We start from the raw sequence: 20924 nt of genomic DNA on the forward strand, positions 1-20924 counted from the left end.
ATACATTTTTTTATTAATATTTAACTATTACACGGATTTATACATTATGTAAAAGCTTCGTATTTCGTTTGTGCAAGAGTTAAAAAACTTACCTATTACCTTCCTAATTACTATTATCTAACCTAGCCCCAAAATTGTCATGTTCAATAGTAGTTAGATAAATATTTAACTAACTTGCTTTTAAAAGTTTGTGGGTACATTTTGCTAATTTAATAACTGTAAAGTTAAATATTTCATACACCATTTGCTTTTATCAAATAATTTTGTAGGAGCTGTTCGACATTTATATGAATTAGAACATTAGTTTTAATATTAAAAATAAATAATAAAAAAAATTTTGAAATTAGAATACGGCAGTGAGTGATTATAGAACAGTTTTCATTACATACTAAATTAACTTCCGGTATTACACCCAAATCCTAACCATAATTAAAAAAAAATCAACTCAAACGGATGAGGGATGCGTTAAAGCATATAATACAAACACAATTTTCTTAATTATGTTAGATAAAATTGTATCTATAAAAATAACATAAAAAATTATATTTAAAGCTTAATACGTTAAATTACGTTATATAAATGAATTATATAATTTCATGCACCTATTAAATATAAAAAATGTCTTGTTTTGTAATTACTTATGATTAATTTATAAATGGAAACTGTTTTGGTTTATATTATAATTGTTTTATATATATATATTTTTTTTTTATTGTAATTATTTCACTGTTTGTTTCCTGTACACTAAATAAATAAATAAATAAATAAATTAAAGTATAATTTAATAATTTTCAAATTACAAAATATGGTTAAATAACTATTTTATGATTTAAAAATATAAAGGAAAATAGTACATTATTTACAAAAGTTAGTCATGTTCTAAATACCTACATAGATTTATGTTCTCTTTATTGTTATCGAAAACTCACATATTTGTTTAAGAAAGGACCGAACATTGTAAATTACTTCAAACATTATTATCTATGATAAATATGTCTAACGTAACAACTGCGATATTTGTCATAATTTTTATTATAAATCGGTCAATCGTGTCAAGTTTTAGTTTTGATTCTTAACAATTTTTTTTTTTTTTTAAAAAAGGTAAGCAACGCTGATTGAAGCACCTTTCATTTTTGTATAGTTTACATTAATAAGATTGTGCTTGACTATAAGAGTTTTACACACGAAATCTTAAATAATAAAATATTAGAGTTCTTCACGCTGGTATTTAGTAAATTGAAGGAAAATTTGTTCTAAAGTTGTCTGCAGTATGCTATAATCTTCCACGTCCAATTCTCTCTTGGCGTGTTCCATGATACCGAACATTCTAGACCAAGGCATGTTACGGTCTGGCAGGTAATATGTAATTATACCTTGGTATTCCTCCCTGAAATATAAATATTTATTGAATTTTCAAACAAAGATGATATGATATTTTGATATATAAAATAAAAAATGTCTAGTTGGTCTATTTATGAAGGGCAGATATTATTAACTTATTAATATTTCTGAAGTATCTTACATCAATTTTACATTATTATATTGAGCGTTGACATAATTCTTTACAGCTTCAGTTCTATCAGTAGGAGAACTTCTTGTATCATTATCCATTTTTATTTTAATAGTTAAAGTGAATCCTGGAATAAAACATTTCAATTAAAATATAACTATTTAACTAACAAAGTAATAACTTATTGTTCTAAATTTCTTTTATAATATCGTCAATTGTGAACGTATTCAGATTTTAAGGATAATCAATTACCTCCAATAAATTAATTACTAGCTTTGCCCGCGTATAGAAATCATAAGTTATAAGAAATCTTAAAGAAATCACTAAGAGCAAACTTATAGTATTTCAGTATATACAACTTAAATCTATTCCGACATCCTTGAATGTCTGTCTTGAGTGACAGGAAACGATACCTTCACACAAAATTGTATCCTTTTAAAACTGAAAGTTAAATTTGTATTTACTGTATTATTAACTAACCATTAAAATTGCCGAGATATACCTTTAACAAAACAATGACAAGAAAATCTATACGATGATGAAACTAAATACCTAACTAATCTTTAAACGTTAACTTAGTAAGTTAAACTTAGTAAGTTAAAGTTTAAAGATATAAACCGAAAACAAATACTCAAACAACCTACTCAATTAGCTGTTCAAAATATGTCAAAAATATACAAAGTACTAAAACTTATCTATGATCTCATCTCTATATATCTTTCATAAGAATTCGTATCATGTTATAAAAACGACTGCAACATTTTTCATTGATGCTCCGCTTCTATTAGCAGTCGAGTGATGTCATATAGCCTATAGCTTTCCTCGATAAATGGGCTATTCAACACCAAATTATTTTTTTCAATTAGAACCAGTATTTTCTGAGATTAGCGCGTTCAACCAAACAAACTCCTCAGCTTTATAATATTAGTATAGGTTCTGACAGTTAGAATATTGTTTGCGAGGTTGGTTCTGGTATCATGCATATCAATATAAAATATCGTTCCATATTTAATTACTGTATTAATTAAACCATTAAAGTAATTGAGAACGACAGTATTTTTTTTATTTCTATACTATGTAATATAAGTTATAAGTATCTTAGCATGCATAAACTATGCGTATGCTTGTATACATATCTTAAAATAGTTGAACATGGTCTTATGGAACTTTTTAGAGTGATCAGAACGTCGTGATAGCGTGGTATTTATCGAAGTTTTTTGCAGATGATACAGACCCTATCGTCCGCAACACATCGGTACGACAGGTCCGACACATCGAATGAGCATAAGAAATACCTTCTGAGTATTTATTCTTCAGATGCTGTGGCGAACCGAGGCACTGGAATCGCCCGTTGACCATAATGGTGAGCCTAGAACAGAGCGCTTCGCACTCCTCCATGCTGTGTGACGTGAGCACGAAGGCGCGCCCGGCGCGGCGCGCGGCCCGCACAGCTCGCCACACCTGGCGCTTGGCCGCCGGATCCACACCCGTCGTTGGCTCGTCAACGAAAATAAGCCGCGTCCGGCCTAGCAACGACACCGCCGTGCTCAGCTTGCGCTTGTTACCTCCCGAGTATTGATGTACCTTTACGTTGCGAAAAAAAACATCAGGTTAGTGTACAGATGGCGGATAGATAAGTACTTAGATAGATTATTTTATGATATGAAGAACACGAAAAAAACATTGACAGTCTCAAAATCTACTAAGTTCCACCAAGTGAGTGTTCAGTTTCTATCCAGGGTATCTAAGAACTTAAACGTTGTTCTTCCGAAAATATCCGGAACCGAATGAAATACCGGAAGGAGTATGAAAGTCGTTTGAAACGCAGCATGTACCAAGTGTGATGTACCAAGTCTTCTACAACTACCGAAGAATAAATCTCATATCATGTGACATGAAACTTATTTATTTATGAAAGAAGTGATCTTTGCCAACTATGTAAAAATTACAGAACAGTACACATCTATTATTATTATGCCTCTAAAAGGGAAAGGTTTGCCGTGAAAGTATACGGAAGTAATTCGTTCGATTAATAGCACAACTTTAATGATCAGTTGGAAGCATCGTAACAACAATTGAGGGTCCTTCAGATCATCAAGTGTCGCCTTCAATTCCTTTCCTCTTCTTGTTTGTAAATGATATTTTAATATCGAATATACATCATTCAGCATATCTGCTACATGCTACATGGTGTCATGACATAATTTTTGAAACTAAACTAGCTAAATCTAATTAGTGAATTTGATTGTAAGTGTTACTAATATAGTTTGGCAGTGAAAATACTATAGTAACATACAGATTAAAAAAGCATTTGGAAAATAATTCAAATTTATTAAACAATAATGGTCAGAGCCATATTAAAAGAAAACACTTTCATTGTCGACGGCCGACACTCTGCGCCTTTTCGATACAAAAGGATTTATAATTCATGGGATAATTAGTTAATGCTCTTACCTGTTTGTCAAGATGTTTGGTAAATCCTAAGGCGTTGGAGAGTATTTCTATGCGTGGCAGCGAATTGTAGTCTTTTAGACCTCGAAACCGTGAGAACAATTTTAATGTTTCTCTGCCCGTTAATTCACCGAATACAGCATCGAATTGTGGACAATAACCTATAAAATTTTCTAAATTTTACAAAGTTTTAAATAATAGACAAATCTGCACAAAAATGCAGTTAAAAATACATACTACTATCTATCTACAAAATGTTAATCAATAAATGAATGAATAGTGCTGTGTAATTAAAAATAAATACCTACTTATTGATTGGAAAACCACCAATTTTGATTAATTTCAAAGTTTTGATTAATTAAAAACAAATACCTACCTATATTTTCGTAAACCTTGGTAATATTCTTTTTAACGGAATAACCACTGACAAAAGCGTCTCCACTTGAGATCGTTTCGTCTCCCATTAGCATCTTGAAAGTTGTAGTTTTTCCAGCGCCATTAACTCCTAATAAACCAAAGCATTCAGCTTCACTAACAGCTGCAAAAAAAGTAATGAAAGAATAGCATACTATACTTCTATTTTATACATGGTTCAGGAATGGCTAAAAATGTTAAAAAAAACACATACTGAACGAAATCTGATCCACTGCGAGATTGTCCTTGTAATATTTAGTTAGACCGCGAGCAACGAGCGCAATATCTGAAGATTTTTGGTCTACGTGCTGTACGTGTTGTGTTTCTTCCGCTACATCCGCGTCTAATGTAGATTCGTCCACTGGTGGAGACTTCTTTTCACGAGTTAGGAACTACAAGAAAATCTGTATTAAATACATTCTTCCTTTTTGTTACATACATTATCTCATTGGCGGTTTGAATTAATTTCACAATTCTGAGCTTCTTCTAATTGCCACATTTTGAGTTATATAACTTAGTTATCACATTTTACATGTAGAGACTAGAAAGATCTTTTCTTGTAAAAAACACAAACACATAATGCACATAATATACACACGCACACACATGCTAGCTTTAACGGCGATATAGTTTGAAATCTTAATTAAAAATCCATAATCGTAATACTGTTACTTACTCTTTGAATCAAATTATATTCAAAAACCATTAAAATGGACCATAAGACAGCACCGGATATTAGCGAGCAGACGATATACCGCAATGTGCCCGGCTTATCCCATTCAAAGTATGGATTTTCAGGAACTGAAATTATATTGCATTTACATAAAAAGTGTTTAGTAATTTATTTTATTAAAAGTTACGAACTTTTTAATTAAATTAATTTTCAATTATTATTTATCTTTTCAAAAATATTTCGCGAACACACATTAGAATGTTGGTGAATAAAGTAGCGGCCTGTAAATGTCCCACTGCTGGGGTAAGGCTTCTTCTCTATTTAAGAAGGTTTGTACCTTATTCCACCAAGTTTCACCAATGTGGGTTGGTGTGTTAGATTTTCATTAGACATGCAAGTTTTCCTACAATGTTTTCCTTTACAGCCGAGCACAATATTAATTATAAACGCAAATTAAGTATAAGAAAATTGTATGGTGCTTATTTGGGTTCGCGTGCTTTATATACAAATACAATTAGTATTTATATGACTTATTTATATTATATTTATATTATGAATTTATAAAAATATATTTACGATATATTTAGTTTTGCAAATAAAAAATCTACAAATAATACATGTAGCTGCAAAATGTTATGCTTAAAGATAGAATTTTTTGTAACATCCTAATGTTGCTATTATTGAAAAATTATATCAATGTGATACTTATTTCTTTATGCATTAAAAGTGTATAACATAAAATGCATGCATACATAATATCTATGTACGCTGTTAATGTATGCTATGGAACTTTCCTAATTTAAATTATATAATCTTTCTGTGCAACCGATTAAACAATTAAGTATGTAAATAAGTAACTAAGTAAATCTTGAGATGTTCTTTCCCAATAAACGGGCTAGCAAACGTATTTTTTTTAATCTGTTAAGATTATTAAAGCAAACTAATATATTCCTTATCTTTACATAAAAGTATAAATGTATATACTATACGAATTTGTTACATTTAATTTAGATAAGATTAAATTAAAATTTCGACTTATCTATGATTTTGGCTATGATTAAATAATTATATGTATACTTAATCTTATATATATATACTTAATTTATTACTCACTGCAGCATCTAGTTGGTAAGTGTTCACATAATATCTCCATAGTACACTCCTCCATGTCCGGTAGGAGTATGCTTAAGTAATCACATGATTGCAGGCAAGTATGCTTCGTAAGTCCCACTTGATTTAATAACCTAGACAGGAATATAAATAAATATTGTATAATTAACCATTTTAATTTATAGAAAAAGAAATTATGGGTTTCAGATTATCTATTCGGAAAACTTTTATTACAACCGATTAATATAGAAAATCAATAATAATATCACTATATTGTTACTGATTTTCTACAGTTGTGACAGCTAGTAAATAAATAAGAAGGTTTCCACTTTTTTATTTAATTATAATATTTTTCTAGATATATTAGTTTACAGCCATAATCATTAAACGATTCAAAATTTGAAACCGAATAGTCTCATATCATATGTGTCATCTATTTTATACGTGACATTGGCAGAATATTTTGCGCTCAAATAGCGTCGATACACACCAGAAAAGGGGGAAAAATATGAATGTCTGCAAAACAATTTTAATGAAAACAAAAAGTTTTAAAAATCGAATGATGCAATTTTAGTTTTCTTAAAAATCTTATATATCTCTAACTTACAAAATTCAACCTGTATAAGCTATTATTTATAAGAACAACCACGGCCAAGTTTAATAAGCAAGAATATAATAGCAATGATGTAATATATGATAACGATGTTGGTCAAGATCCTGGATTTATCCCTAGATCTACAAGGCACCGGCCTAGAGGCCCCGCCAGCCGAGGGACCCACCTAGCCAAAAGTAATATAATTTTCCTCTAACCGCTTCAGAATGGGGGGTCTCAAGTGTCACAGTGACTATGGGCCTTAGATCCCTAATTCCGGACCTAATCACTGCCATTTACAACGGAGGATAGCATCTGCCTAACTGCACTTTATATTCCCTTACACTCATATCCCGATGAGATGGCAATCATGCATGACTTGAAAGAGTTCAGGCACAGGATCTTACCGGGCGCAGGTCCTTTGCCTGACCGGGAATTTTAACCCAGAACGTCAAGATCTAGCCATAAGTATAGGTTTCATTATACAAATATTATGTAATATAGAACAGAAAGGAAAATATGGTCCAATTACCTTGCAGAGGTCACAACACTGTAAAGTGGGAAGAAAGGTAGAATGTTGTCTAAAATGTCTGCTGCATTCCCAGTATTTAGTGTAGATAATGATTCGACTATTTGACTACCAATTAAACCTAAAAAAACATTAAAATGTCTGTCTTTAAGCGTTAATATTTATTATTATTTAATAATATTTATGATTTAAATGACATATTTTTTTAAATATGCATAAACATACCAAATATAACATTGATGAAAAATGTTATAACAAATCCGAGAGCAGGTCCGTTGAAAAATAGTGAAAATAAATATTGCAATGGCAACATCGCTGCTCCGTAAATCATCAAACATAAATATAGACGTCCTGCAAATAGATAGACAAATGAAGAATTAATAATTTTTTTTACGTATTTACGGTCTTTGATTTTTGTGGTCCAATTTTTAAAGTTTTTTAAAAGAGACATTTTGTATATCCTCTAAAAAACCGTTAATTTAATATTATTTGCGTACAGTCTAGAATATAATATATGTTAAATTGTACAGGGTCCTATTTAAACCTATGTACGGTGATGGGTGATCGATATTTATTTTATCCCGTGATGTTATTATTTATTACCCACATACTAGACAATACTACAACAGTTACAATCGTCGTAATAGGTATCAAAAACTTACAAGGCCTAATAAATGAAATGAAATTACATTGTACCTAGTTCGGTAGCATTAGATAATCCTATGACGTTAAAAGCTGCGCAGGAGATGATGATGGTCACAGAAATTAGTAGGAACCAGAACCAGTCGTAAAGGAAAGCAGACCCCCACATGACTATTGGCTGTATGCCCGCTGCTCGCTGAAGCAACTTTGCACGCGAAACTCGCTCCTAAGAGAGAAAAATATATAATAATTTTGTTACTGTGCTTATACTTATTAAAAAAAATGTTTTATATATGCTTGTATCGCTAATGTCCGGCATATTTTTTTATTTATCTAACATAGCCACCATCCATTGGTATTGTCACAGTAAGAAATATTAACTGTTCCTTACATCGCCAATGTTATTTTATTGGCTGACTGGCTGAAAGTCGACCTTAAACTTGAACACAACACTAAGTATCTACAGCTTTAAGCAAGATAGGCACTTTCTACATATCCTCAACTTGTCTTGTTTGAATTTATTTTTTCTTAAAACATCAAAATGTTTACAAAGCAGAAAGCTCAAAGTGAAAAACTTTTAAAAAAATTAGAATAAATTATATGATTGTAGTATTACCTTTATATAAAACATGACGTACACTGCGCTAGCGATAGCAAGACTGTTACCAATACTAACAGCAGTTTGCATGGACACTAAAGACATCATTAATTGTATATCATTCTGAAAAAAATAGTATCTTAGGAATGCGTCATTTCATTAAAACTAACAGTTCTTACACATTTAGTAAAATAAAAATTACATTCTCGTTATAATTAACTTGTATTGGATGATTGAAAACATTAAGACTGGCTTCGGGGCTAAGTCCTTTAAGTATAGCTGAATGCAAGGTAGCCAGAGAGGTAGCCACGTCGTGATAACCGAAGTTACTAAACCAAGCAATAGCATTAACTTCATCAATTGTTGCGCCAATTAAAAATCTGTTACGTAGAGTACCCCAGTTTTCTAAGTCAGTCGTCTGTAAAAGAAAACGCGTATATCCAATACCGTCGGTATAAGTACCTTCATCTTCACCAATTATCACCTATCATAATCATATTTAGCAAAATATCAACACAAGCGAGCTATACAAAATCTACTTTTTGCCAAAGATCATCATCAACTCTTTGTCGTCCGCTACTGGAGATAGGTCTCTCCAATGGCACAGCAGTGAGCAGAAAAGGACGAGCAGTGCTTTTTCGGAATTAAATATAACACATATTTCATTCATACTGAGTTTATGAAGCTATTGAACTTCAGCAGTAATCACGGCCACAAGAAAGAAATAAATTAGTAGCTGTAAAAGATTTAAATAAGTCCTTTACTATAACATACCTACATGTTTTTGACAAACAATTTCTTAATTAATCAATTGTTAAGGTTGCATTAAAAATTTGATCCTTTTCTATCAAAATGTTATTAGTTTCATATTTAAATATTTCAGTTATATGCCATTAAAGTAATTAAAAACACCAACCTTTTCAAGATAGTAGTCCTCAATACTCTGACCTTTCACTATCGTAAGAGCCATTGTATCAATATTTGAACTGTTAAACAATTCTTCATATCCTGCCTTTGCCATAGCACCTATTGAAGACGAGTTAGTTCCATTAAAACTCAAAAAAGTTTCTGTTGATTGATACCTGAAGAATTTTTTTTACCAAAAAGTACATTATTAGACAGTGTTTTTAATATAAACCAAAATTTTTCAAAATTAGCTACATATAATTTATTAAATTTTATTTCTAAAATCAAATTCAAGCTGCTATGCCTAAGCCCAAAGCTGACTTAACTTGGATTTAAAGTAATTAGAAATCGAATTTCATCCAATTGTTTAATGTAAACCTATATAGTTTGAACCAAACACATTTACAATAATTAGGACCACATTAGCTTTTCAATTAAAATACAATGAAGTCCTTGTGATTGAAAGATACTTAATCATGATCTACATAGTTACAACATTAAATGAGATTTAATTGACAAGGCACGGTCTAAAACTTAAATATTAGTAGTAAATAGAAACAGTAATAGTAAGTAAATGTTCCACTGCTGACCAAGGACAGGAGAAACAGTCAGAATCACGATTTGTAACACACCATCTTGATTAAGCATTAGTATAATAATTTTAATAAATAAGAAAATTAGCTTACCCTTGAGTAAGAGATAGCGGCCTTGAAATTATCGTCGCCTGTAGTGAGACTAAATATTGTAATAAGCCCAAACTTATGTTTATTTGAATGACAGGGACTAGGATTTGTAAAAATAGAATTCCCCAGGAACGGATCCATACCAGGAACAATTTTAGCCATACAGCACTCACGTGCAACCACAATAAAAGTAAACCGGTTGCACTTTCATCACTTTTGTCTACTGTAATAAAATTTAATTATGAACTGATGTATAGTTACGTTTTAATTTAAGGGGTATATTCATAGTTAATTAAACAGGTATATTATAACAGGAGGTGACTGTTGTAATCTGGACGAGGATCATAATTTTATTTATTAATAATTAATATCCTGCTACCAAAATATGTGAGGCGTATAACTTGATTATATAGTATTCTATCCGTGAAAATATAGAACCGCCACATGCAAGAAAAAAATTTTTTTTTGCACTTTGTCATGTCAAGGAAGTTATATTGTAACTGTTTTTTAACTCACAATTTTGTAGAGATAGGTCATCTACACTGCTAGCTCTACCGTCAGATACATCTGCGGTTATTGTAGTGTCTTCCGATATCGAGTGAGATTCTACGTCAGAACCGACACTGTCAAATAAACAAAATATGATAATTATTTATGTAACAGAGAAAGTGAAAATCATCAGTTAAACTATTATCCGATATCTGTAGCGGCAACGAAATTAAACTTATAAAATAAACATATTGGATCAATAAATAATTTGTTACATTTTACCATAAGTATTATAATACAAAGGTTATAAAGCTTACCAATTCAATGAAATTTAATAAAAACACAGTTAATTAACAATTAATTAATAAAAACTAATTCTTACGACATAAAAACATCTTCTAAAGTCGTTGCAACTAAACCGTAGTCCTTGAATTGTATAATGTCTGCCTTCTTTTCAAGATCATTGAGCATATCTTCAAATACGTAAGAATAATCATTTGGTAAATTATAAGTAACCTCAATGCCTTAAACAATAACAATTATCAAATAGAGTACTATGATTATTCATCTATGTATTTTCAAATTAAAACTTAAATGATGATTCATTTACATTTCATTGTTATATTATGTTTGAAGTGTTTGAATTTGATTACGATGTTATCGGAATTATGAAGATATAACATCTTAAAAATAGTAATAATAAGTCAATAGTAAGATTAATGATTCAGATCAATATGAGTCATTCTTATCTAATTAGAATATTTAAAAACAGATAGGCTGGTTTGTACCGATAAAATAAAGATTATTTCACTTTATGGACAAGAAACAAATCTCTATATGGCAAAATAAAATAAAAAATCCATACCACGATCTTCTTTTACCATTGTCCCTGGTATATATTTGCTAATAAGGGCAGTGCAATATTTAATTTGGAATTGTTCTTTCTTAATAATCACAAGAGTATAACCGACGCCATAATGGTGTTTCAAGAAGTATGGAGATCCAATGCATTGTAGACGACCACTGGACATGATCGCTACTCGGTCGCCAAGGAAGTCAGCCTCGTCCATGAAATGTGTTGTAAGGATCATTGAACGACCTTAAATTAGATGATTTAATAAGGAAAAGGTATAAAATTTTGTCCTAATATACAACTTAAAGTCGGTTTTTCGTATGAATAGTACCTAGTAATCATAAAACAAATACTAATCATAAAATAAATAATAATCGTTAAATAACTGATGGTCGTGGGTTCAAACCCGGGCAAGAACCACTGAATTTTCATGTTCTTAATTTGTGTTTATAATTCATCTCGTCCTTGACGGTGAAGGAAACCATCGTGAGGAAACCTGTACATGTCTAATTTCACTGCAATTCTGCCACATGTGTATTCCACCAATCCGCGTTGGAGCAGCGTGGTGGAATAAGCTCAAAACCTTCACCGCAAAAAAGGAGAGGAGACCTTAGCCCAGCACTGGGACATTCACTGGCTGTTACTTTACTTTTATTAATCGTAAAATTACTTATATAAATAAACTAATATTAATTAAGCACTTTAATACTTTTATAAAATTGTAATTGGTGCAAGAACACTGCAATGCAATGCAGTGTTTGCTTTAAATGGGTGTACATATTTTTTTTTAGTTTTAGTACATAATTTATTAAGGTATTATTTATTTAACATCCGCTAGCAAACCTTCAATAAATAAATAAATAAATAAACTATTACTAGTAACAGCCCGTGAAAGACCGCCATTGCTGCTGAAAGACCGCCTCGGAAGAGATCATTTCATCATGCTGCTCCACTGCAGTTTGGTTATATTAGGCTTAAAGAACAGTCCACGAAAAAAGCTACAATACGAAATTGATATGTGGCCATCCAGTATTGAACACCACGACGTGAAGTGGACATTTTTATATGTGCCATAATAAGAATTCGCAAATTGAATGTTTTTCGCTCAGTGTTCATTTTCATTCTTTGATTGTAAAATATATAGATACGGCAGTGTTTTATCCAACACATGCGGGCATTTCACCAAATGTTTTTCTTTACGGCCGAGCAGAATAATTATAAACGCAAGTTAAGCCTAAGAAAACACTATGTATTTTTATCCACTGGACCACCATCGCTTTATTTAATTATGTTAGAAAAAAGGGAAAAAATATATGATAATAATAAAAGGTTACCTTTTTTTTCTTTTTGCAATAAATCCCAGAGGGCGCGCCGAGAGGCAGGATCCATACCGGAGGTCGGTTCATCGAGAAGAACGACTCGCGCGCCGCCGCTTAGCGCTATTCCTACGCAGAGGCGTCGCTTTTGACCGCCAGATAAGCCTTGTGCAAGGTAATGTCTCTACATATAAGAAAAACAAAAAAGAATTATTCATCGAAATCGTAAAAATGAGGACATTATATTCTTATCTTTTTCATTTGTCCGATTGCTATCAATATTCTACATGTTATTTAATTGTACATTAGTTATTAAAAACTAACTACGCATTGATTATATATATACATATTAATCTTTACAGTTTTAGCGCTGTGCCGTTTCATTGAATTGCTAAATACATTTAGTTTTCATTTATTGCTTACAAGTAATTTAAAAAATGGAATTGTGAACGTAAATGCATACGCATAAAGTAAGTACGTAGATATGTACCTATCTGTAGGTAGGTGCAGGCACAGGCAGGCTATCCAAAAAAAAAAGATCTATCATTGTCACAGACCAAATTAAAAATAACTACTGTACAAATCACGAAATGCCGTAACCTAGCAGTTTCGATTCACATACCTTTTCCTGCATCTCTAATCTATCGATAAGATTGTCTATTTCCTTATCAAGTTCTTTTCCAGAATAACCTTTTAGTCTTGAAAAAAACTCTAAATGTTCTCGGACTGTTAGTTCATCGAAAAGGACGTTGTGTTGGGGACAGAGGCCGATGTGACCGCGAGCTTGCGGCATCTGCGTGGACATGTTGAAGCCCGCTACCCATATGCTTCCTCTTGTTATTTCCACGTTACCTAAACAATTGGCCAGTACTATAATCATATTTTTTATTTTAAGTAACAATTATAAATCTACCCCTACATTTTAAATAGTACATACTATTTTTTACCTGTTAACATCGCGATTGTTGTGGATTTTCCAGCCCCATTGTGTCCTAACAAGACAGTGATTTGATCATCATAAATATTCAAACTCATATTATTAACTGCAATATTTTTTCCATAAATTTTCGTCAAATTCTAAAAAAAAATATCCTTTTTTAGTTTAGGGATTTCGATTAAGCGGAAACAACACAAGCAATTGAATTAAAGTAAGCGTTGAACTTACCGACATCTTAACTCCAATTTCTAAGCCTGTAGGATCCTTCTCTTTAACAGTGTCATCAACATCAGAAACGGTACTAACGTTGTAAGCTTAAATATAAAGTTCACATTAAAAAGTTTAATTAAACTTAGATTTTTTACTTTCCAACTGTTATAGTTACGACGAAGTAAGAGAGAATTATAATATTTAAACTAACCATGTGATTCATGAGCTGACAAACACCAGAACGACTTTTGAAATAGAAAATACCAAGGTTTCGGCGTTCCAAGCGGGCCAGGCAGTACTTGTTCCAAATACAGTGCTATCATCATGTACAGTATAGTGTCCACCAAGAGAAATAAGCAAACGTGACCAAATAATAACCTGTTTGAATCAACTGAATGCGTTGTAAAAAAATCTCCCCATTGCATACCTGTACCAAAAAAAATATTATGAGAATTTAATTTTGATTACACGAATTTAATAATATCTTTTTATTTATTTATTATATATACCTCCAGTATTTTCTTTGCTTAGAATGATTTTAAAGCCTAGGGACATAGCAGAATTTATACTAAAACATGAAATACATTGGATGATGAATGGTATTTCTATGTCCAATCCTAACAGAACAGCCGGGATAAAAGACATAAACCAAATAACGCCCCCAAATAACGCTGCCGTACTCCCTGAAATTGCAAAAATATTTTGATCGACTAATATGAATTGTGTTTCGTGTTCCATAAAATTTCGTATACTGTACTTATTATTGTGTCTTAAACTAATAAGGCGTAGATGATAAGTTATTAAAAATGGAATAAAAACGTTAGTTTTCACAAAATTATGTATATTTTTAATTAATTAATTTAAGAAACTCATGTTAAAATATATATTACATGACAATATTATTAGACCATAGCGTATATAAAAAGCATCTGTAATAAGTATATATTTATAGTTAGTACAATACCTTTTGAAAATAAACCACTTATCATAAAGCAAAAACATATGGTGCAAGATAAATATAAAATAATGTAGAAATATAGGACGGTCCAATGTGTGTTAGTAAATACGGCATAATCACTGAAGCCTTGCTCACTAGTAAACCAATTTACCTGAAAAAAATATACTAGAAAGTATAGCAGACATTTCTGAAAACTGACATAAGTTTCAAAAATACAGACAAATACATTTTACTATATATTAATGTAATTATTTAATTTATCAACAAACCTTTAATATAATTACAAGGAGGGCGGATGTCACTACAAAAAATATAAACTGCTTACAAAACCAGGCTGTCCAGTGTAACCAAGTAGGGAGGCCCATTATTTTCATTGTTTCCTACAATATTAATTTTCGCACGTTTATTTGGCTCATTTTCATGAAAACGGGAGAAAAAGTTATAATTATAAACAAATTGAAGTTGTTACCTTGAGTTGAAGTTCTTTTTCTATCGTAATGACGCGTATAATGTTAACAGCGGTGTAGCTGAAACTCAACATGAAAAACATTGGGAATATCAGACTTAGTGCTTGCACAGCAATGTCTTCAATATATGGTGCATGAGGATATCTTTGAATTTTAACATTAAAACTTTGCATATTTATATTAGTCAAGCGAGAAATTAACTCCATCGATATCGCGTGCTGTATGGCAATGAACATCTCGTTGACGTAACCTAGAAAGATAGCAAAGATTTAAATAAATTACTAAATAAGGCAAAATAAATATAAGCATTATCAAATTCATACCTGGATCATTGCCGCCCTCCCAAGATTCTGGAAATCTTGGTCCAGGTAACTCTATATATGGGAAAACAACATCTGTACGCCAAGATCGCCCTCCGAGGCCAAGAAATGAATTTAAGCGGGGCCTTTCTGGAAATCTAAGCGCATACGACAGGTTGTGAGGTAAAACATTCGTGCCTAAAAATAAAAATTCTGTTATTTTTGCCTCTAAAAAATTAATTACTTAGTCATAAAAAAATGTTACAAACCTAATAAGCTATCATCAAATTCTACAGCCGCTATGATCTCTCGAATCTCTTGATCATTACTGTAAATACCTCTCAATTCTGAGCCTTTTCTATACGCCTTTATGTTCACGAGCCTTTTTGCAATCTCATGAATAAGAGTACCATTTATATTATCACCTATATCAGGAGGTATTTCTATAGGTATGTCAGGAAAGTCAGGTTCTTGTTCAATTATAATTGAGATTAATTCATTTATGTTGTGAGTCAACAGGTTAATCATTGCATTACGAATTACATTATCTAAAACTGGGCTTTCCGGTGAATATGCTATTGACAGGTTGTTAAATGTAAGGAACCCACTGTAAATGTAAATAAATAGAGTAAAGTGCTTAAAATTACCATTGATTCAAAGAAGAAAAAAAGAGAAAAAGACTTACATTACAGGTTTTGAATAATTCAACGTATAAGCATTTAATGGCGGATATTCGACTGTTTTGTAATTTGGTTCTATCTGTTGTCGCAGAATAAGAATTAGAGTCATTGTTAGGACCGGTAGTAACAGTTCTATAAAAGTCTGAAACCGATGCCGCCATTGTTGCAAGAAGTTCTTCCACATCAACAAACGAAACTTGGTCCATGCTCCCGCCGTTACAGCATTTTTTTTTACCTGCATACCTGGTGAAACGGAAGAAAATTTTTAGCTTGTATTCCAGTAGGCAGAACGTGATATGTGAACTTGACCATAATAATTATAGCATTCTAAGAATGCACACATAAAAATAATATATCACCATAAGTCGGTTGTCAACATTTCACAGGTGAATAAAGAAGTAGTAAGTTCTTACATAATAGCTGATCATTTATGAGGAGTTTTACCTGCTATTATTTGATTTTTAACATAATAGTAATGTATAGATAACTTGTAATTTTGATGATTTTATTCAGACTAAATTCAGTAATTTTAAGCATAGCAACTATTGCGTAGGTCGTCATAACTCATGTGGGCGACGCATCTAACAAGTAACTCTGTTAATTTGCTTATTAACCTAGACTCAGCGTAGGAAGTGCTCTAGACTGAATTTGATCTGAATTAATCGCAAAATGAAACCTAAACTATTTTGGCAGGGATTATATTTATTAGTCATTTATGAACCCCAAACTAAACTTAGTAATCAAAATAATATCTAAAAAATAAAGTATGATGTGGTGTACATTTTACCTAATGACGAAAAAAATCAACCGTAGGTATAATAAGTACAGTTTAAGCTGAAGAATTGCTTAGAATACTGCTTATTGCGAAATTTTAGATTAAAGAATAAGATTATTTGTCTTTAGTCCATGTAAGAAAACAATTCGAAAACATTATTTTATTAGATGTTGGAGATAATTTTAAGAGTCTGGCGAAAAAAATATGTCATCATAAACATACCCGTTAAAATTATAAAACTCCTTTTTAAACTCTATCTATGCCTAACTTCGTGAATTCTCAGCTACTTTTGGCAACAAATATCTAATACCGTACCGTAACCGTAACAGCCTGTGAATGTCCCACTGCTGGGCTAAAGGCCTCCTCTCCTCTTTTTGAGGAGAAGGTTTGGAGCTTATTCCACCACGCTGCTCTAATGCGGGTTGGTAGAATTCACATGTGGCAGAACTTCAGTGAAATTAGACACATACAGGTTTCCTCACGATGTTTTCCTTCACCGTAAAGCACGAGATGAATTATAATCACAAATTAAGCACATGAAAATTCAGTGGTGCTTGCCCGGATTTGAACCAACGATCATCGGTTAAGATTCACGCGTTCTTACCACAGGGCCATCTCGGCCATTCTAATAAGAGTATAAAAAACACTTGTAAAATCTAAATAACGGACCCATACAGCTGTTTTAATATTATTAAAATCCATGAAATGTTACAATTAATTAAGGATTAATACATTGTTCCATAAACGACTCTCATAAATTGGAGTCTTACTAAGTACCTATATTTTTTAAGCTTCTTTTGCTATTATGTTAATATATGTAGTAACTGTTTATTTACGTATACAGACAATGAGTAATAACTTAACCACACATTATTTTAAATTAATCCATTTAAGCAGCACATAATTTTTTTTATTATATATAATAAAATAAAAATGTGCACAAGTTCGCATTTACTGTGGTATAACCACAAAGTAGTTTGTTTGTGATAACAAAAGTTTTGTTGACAACTGACTAATATTAAGGTGTAATACATTTTGGCATGTCACTTTTAAAAATTGCATAACGTTATCGGAAGAGACTAGCGTCTGAGACACAGGCTCGGGCTATTTCAGGCGGTTGTACACATTGAATAATTGTAATTTGTTCATAAGTTAAGAAAACTAAATGTATTTTCTATTTATATTTGGTGTACAATAAAGTATTTCATTTCATTTCATACCATGAAATATTTAAGAGACCCAACTTTATCGAAAAATATTATAACAGTTTCTATAAACGAATCATAGGTATCCAAAGAACGCAAACTGACAGACGCGGCTGGGAAAATATTTTTTTATTTGACGAGGCTCAAATAAAATCAATATAAAAAAATCTTATCACGAAAGATTTAGGTGGAATATTAGCTGTTAGTTCAAATTAACTAATGGCATACGGTCAATACTCAGAAAATTGTGAAAATGAAAACGCATTTATAGCAACGAAAGCCAACAATATCACCGATGTTTTAAGAAATATAAGATGTTTTAAGAAATATACAGAACAATGATTAATATCAGGTGATTAAAGAAAATATAATCCGTATTTTTATTATTGATTAAAAAAGCAAATCGATAATTTAATGATAATAGTTTTAATTACTCAAGTTTGATCGTAATTAGGCAACATAACATTCATGTTTGTGGTGTTTTTTGGCGATAGGTAATAATATAAAAAAAAAAATTATCACTAAAGATTTAGATAGAGCTAGGTATTAGCTGTTAGTTCAAATTAACTAATGGCATACCTTATCATGGTCAATACTCAGAAAATTGTGAAAATGAAAACGCATTTATAACAACAAAAGCCAACAATATCACCAATGACTTATTTGTTTTTTTTTCTGCTTTAATTCAAAGACTATTATTAATACGTAGGTATGTATTGACATGAAATTGTAACATATTGTAATGTTAGCATTAGGTTTTAGTTTTGATGCAGACGTATGCTAAATACCTACTATTTTTATTTTATGTCATATGATTTTAGAAAATACTGTCATTATTCCTTGATCCTTATCGATTAAATAGACACGTGGTAAAGAAAAAATTGACTTATTCACTCTGCAATAAATTTTACCAGTATGTGCATTCGGTACCAGGTTAAGAAAAAACACTGCTGAACAAAGCCTACTGTCCTGTTCAGGGAGCTCCAATGTGGGCTAAATTTCATCAAACATTTGTCTGATGAAATTTTACGATATAATCCTTCATTGTTGAGCACTTGTTGGTTTATAAAAACAGATTAAACACATGGTGCTTGCTTTGAACACCGACTATATATATATTTATATCTTAATATTAGAAAAATCCTATTAAAATTTACTTGGTGGTAGGGCTTTTTGCAAGCCCGTCTGAGTTCGTACCACCCACTCATCAGATATTCTACCGCTAAACAGCAAAACTTAATATTATTGCGTTCCGGTTTAAAGGATGAGTGAGCCAGTGAAACTACGGACACAAGGGACATAACATCTTCGTTTTTAATATTGGTGAGATTGGTGAGGTGCATTGGCTATGTAAGGAATGGTTAATGTTTCTACCATCTTGTCTTTGGGTGGTGGTGACCACTTAACAACAGGTGCATTTGCCCGTCCTCCACTTATAACATAAAAAACCCCCAGCGTAAAATTCGATTTATGACGAAAACCATTTCAAATCTACCATTTTAACGTAGGTACATAATTAATGCCTATTTGAGCTATAGGTATCTAGTATTTAATACTTGATTCCTTTAGTTTTATATAGCATTGGTAACTTAAAAATATGCAGTTATATTGTAATTACAGACAGACAATTCAATTTTATTTAATTGTATATATTGTTGGTATCCTATGAAACATATATTTCTTTATAGACATATTGTACGTATTGTAGTGTCATAAAATTGTCTTTTTAATGACGAAATCAATTCAAAATGAGTTACCATATAAAATTTAGACAACTTACCGCTGAAAAAATTATCACGTGGCACTGATTTGTATTGATACTGAAGCGATAATTTTTATACGAAACTTACGTTTGTTCGTGTAAACAAAATTTTATTGTTTGGAAAAAATAAATCTATACATATAATAACGGCCAACGCTGTAACTTCGTACACTTTAGTAATAAAACTAAGCACTGTCAAACCACCACTTCAAATTTAAATAGGATTCAAAACACTTCACAACGTTACGTAGATTTGCACTGAAAATGTACTGTCGACTTCATGCACACTTGTCGAATAAGCCAACTCCGTAATAGCACTCAGTCTGTTATCATAGAGATATTAATTTTATTTAGTACGTAGGCAGAATCACACATGTCATTTTTCGAATAGATAGTATTAGATAAATTACTAATAACATAAAAACACAACTTCTAAATCTAGTTAAGCTAGATTTCTAGCAATTAAGACCGTGTTGTACTAGAATTTGATTCACAAGACAATCGTTTACAGTATTTTTTTGCTAAATGCTGAAATGCTGAATGTGATACCTGATATTCAAATCTGTAATTTATGCAGAGGTTGGCTGTATCTTAACACATTATCCACGTTCAGACAGTTTATATTTATAATAGTATATTTTTTGTAAACTTTCAAATGAATTTTCACTTGTGTACTTACTTGGTGGACTTCAGTTTAACTTTTTTTTAAGTTAAAGAATATTATAATTTCGGTTATATCAATTATCTAATGGTAAAATAATAAGAACAAAACAATATTCTTTACATTTTCATAATAAATATATAATATAGTAAAAAACAGCTCAGGAACAAAACTTCACTTTCAATAGGAAAATGAATTGACGCA

General features: G+C 31.3%; 1 protein-coding gene across 2 annotated transcripts; it reads right to left on the reverse strand.

Moving 5' to 3' along the window:
* Nucleotide 1: 1 nt before the first annotated feature.
* Nucleotides 2-20325, reverse strand: LOC126770717 (ATP-binding cassette sub-family A member 2-like). Of its 2 annotated transcripts, none has more exons than XM_050490238.1 (31): nucleotides 20078-20325; nucleotides 16323-16560; nucleotides 15907-16244; nucleotides 15662-15835; nucleotides 15341-15588; nucleotides 15141-15251; nucleotides 14878-15022; nucleotides 14423-14596; nucleotides 14125-14340; nucleotides 13932-14017; nucleotides 13714-13843; nucleotides 13389-13618; nucleotides 12785-12950; nucleotides 11463-11696; nucleotides 10980-11121; nucleotides 10625-10731; nucleotides 10112-10331; nucleotides 9436-9601; nucleotides 8722-8937; nucleotides 8538-8642; nucleotides 7976-8147; nucleotides 7505-7630; nucleotides 7283-7400; nucleotides 6162-6292; nucleotides 5052-5176; nucleotides 4590-4767; nucleotides 4338-4499; nucleotides 3965-4122; nucleotides 2806-3094; nucleotides 1523-1637; nucleotides 2-1387 (listed from the first exon to the last, which is right to left on the reverse strand). In XM_050490238.1, the coding sequence occupies exons 2-31, from the start codon at nucleotides 16556-16558 to the stop codon at nucleotides 1207-1209; spliced, it is 5199 nt and encodes a 1732-aa protein (XP_050346195.1). In that variant the 5' UTR covers nucleotides 16559-16560; nucleotides 20078-20325; the 3' UTR covers nucleotides 2-1206. The 2 variants fall into 2 exon arrangements, with proteins under 2 accessions (XP_050346195.1, XP_050346196.1); XM_050490239.1 differs by having other exon boundaries at nucleotides 16323-16552; nucleotides 20071-20325.
* Between the last annotated feature and the right edge of the window lie 599 nt (nucleotides 20326-20924).

The sequence above is a fragment of the Nymphalis io genome, chromosome 9 (genome assembly GCF_905147045.1).
Source record: "Nymphalis io chromosome 9, ilAglIoxx1.1, whole genome shotgun sequence".
NCBI classification, from domain to species: Eukaryota; Metazoa; Arthropoda; class Insecta; order Lepidoptera; family Nymphalidae; genus Nymphalis; species Nymphalis io.

Bases quoted from the DNA above. Each gene is read 5' to 3' on its own strand.
- LOC126770717 (XM_050490238.1), bottom strand. From the start codon at position 16,558: ATGCAGGTAAAAAAAAATGCTGTAACGGCGGGAGCATGGACCAAGTTT. The intron at 13,619-13,713 runs GTAAAAAATAGT...CCAATTGTTTAG, and splicing joins AACAATCGCGATGTTAACAG to GTAACGTGGAAATAACAAGA. The intron at 7,631-7,975 runs GTACAATGTAAT...ATCTATTTGCAG, and splicing joins ATCTAATGCTACCGAACTAG to GACGTCTATATTTATGTTTG.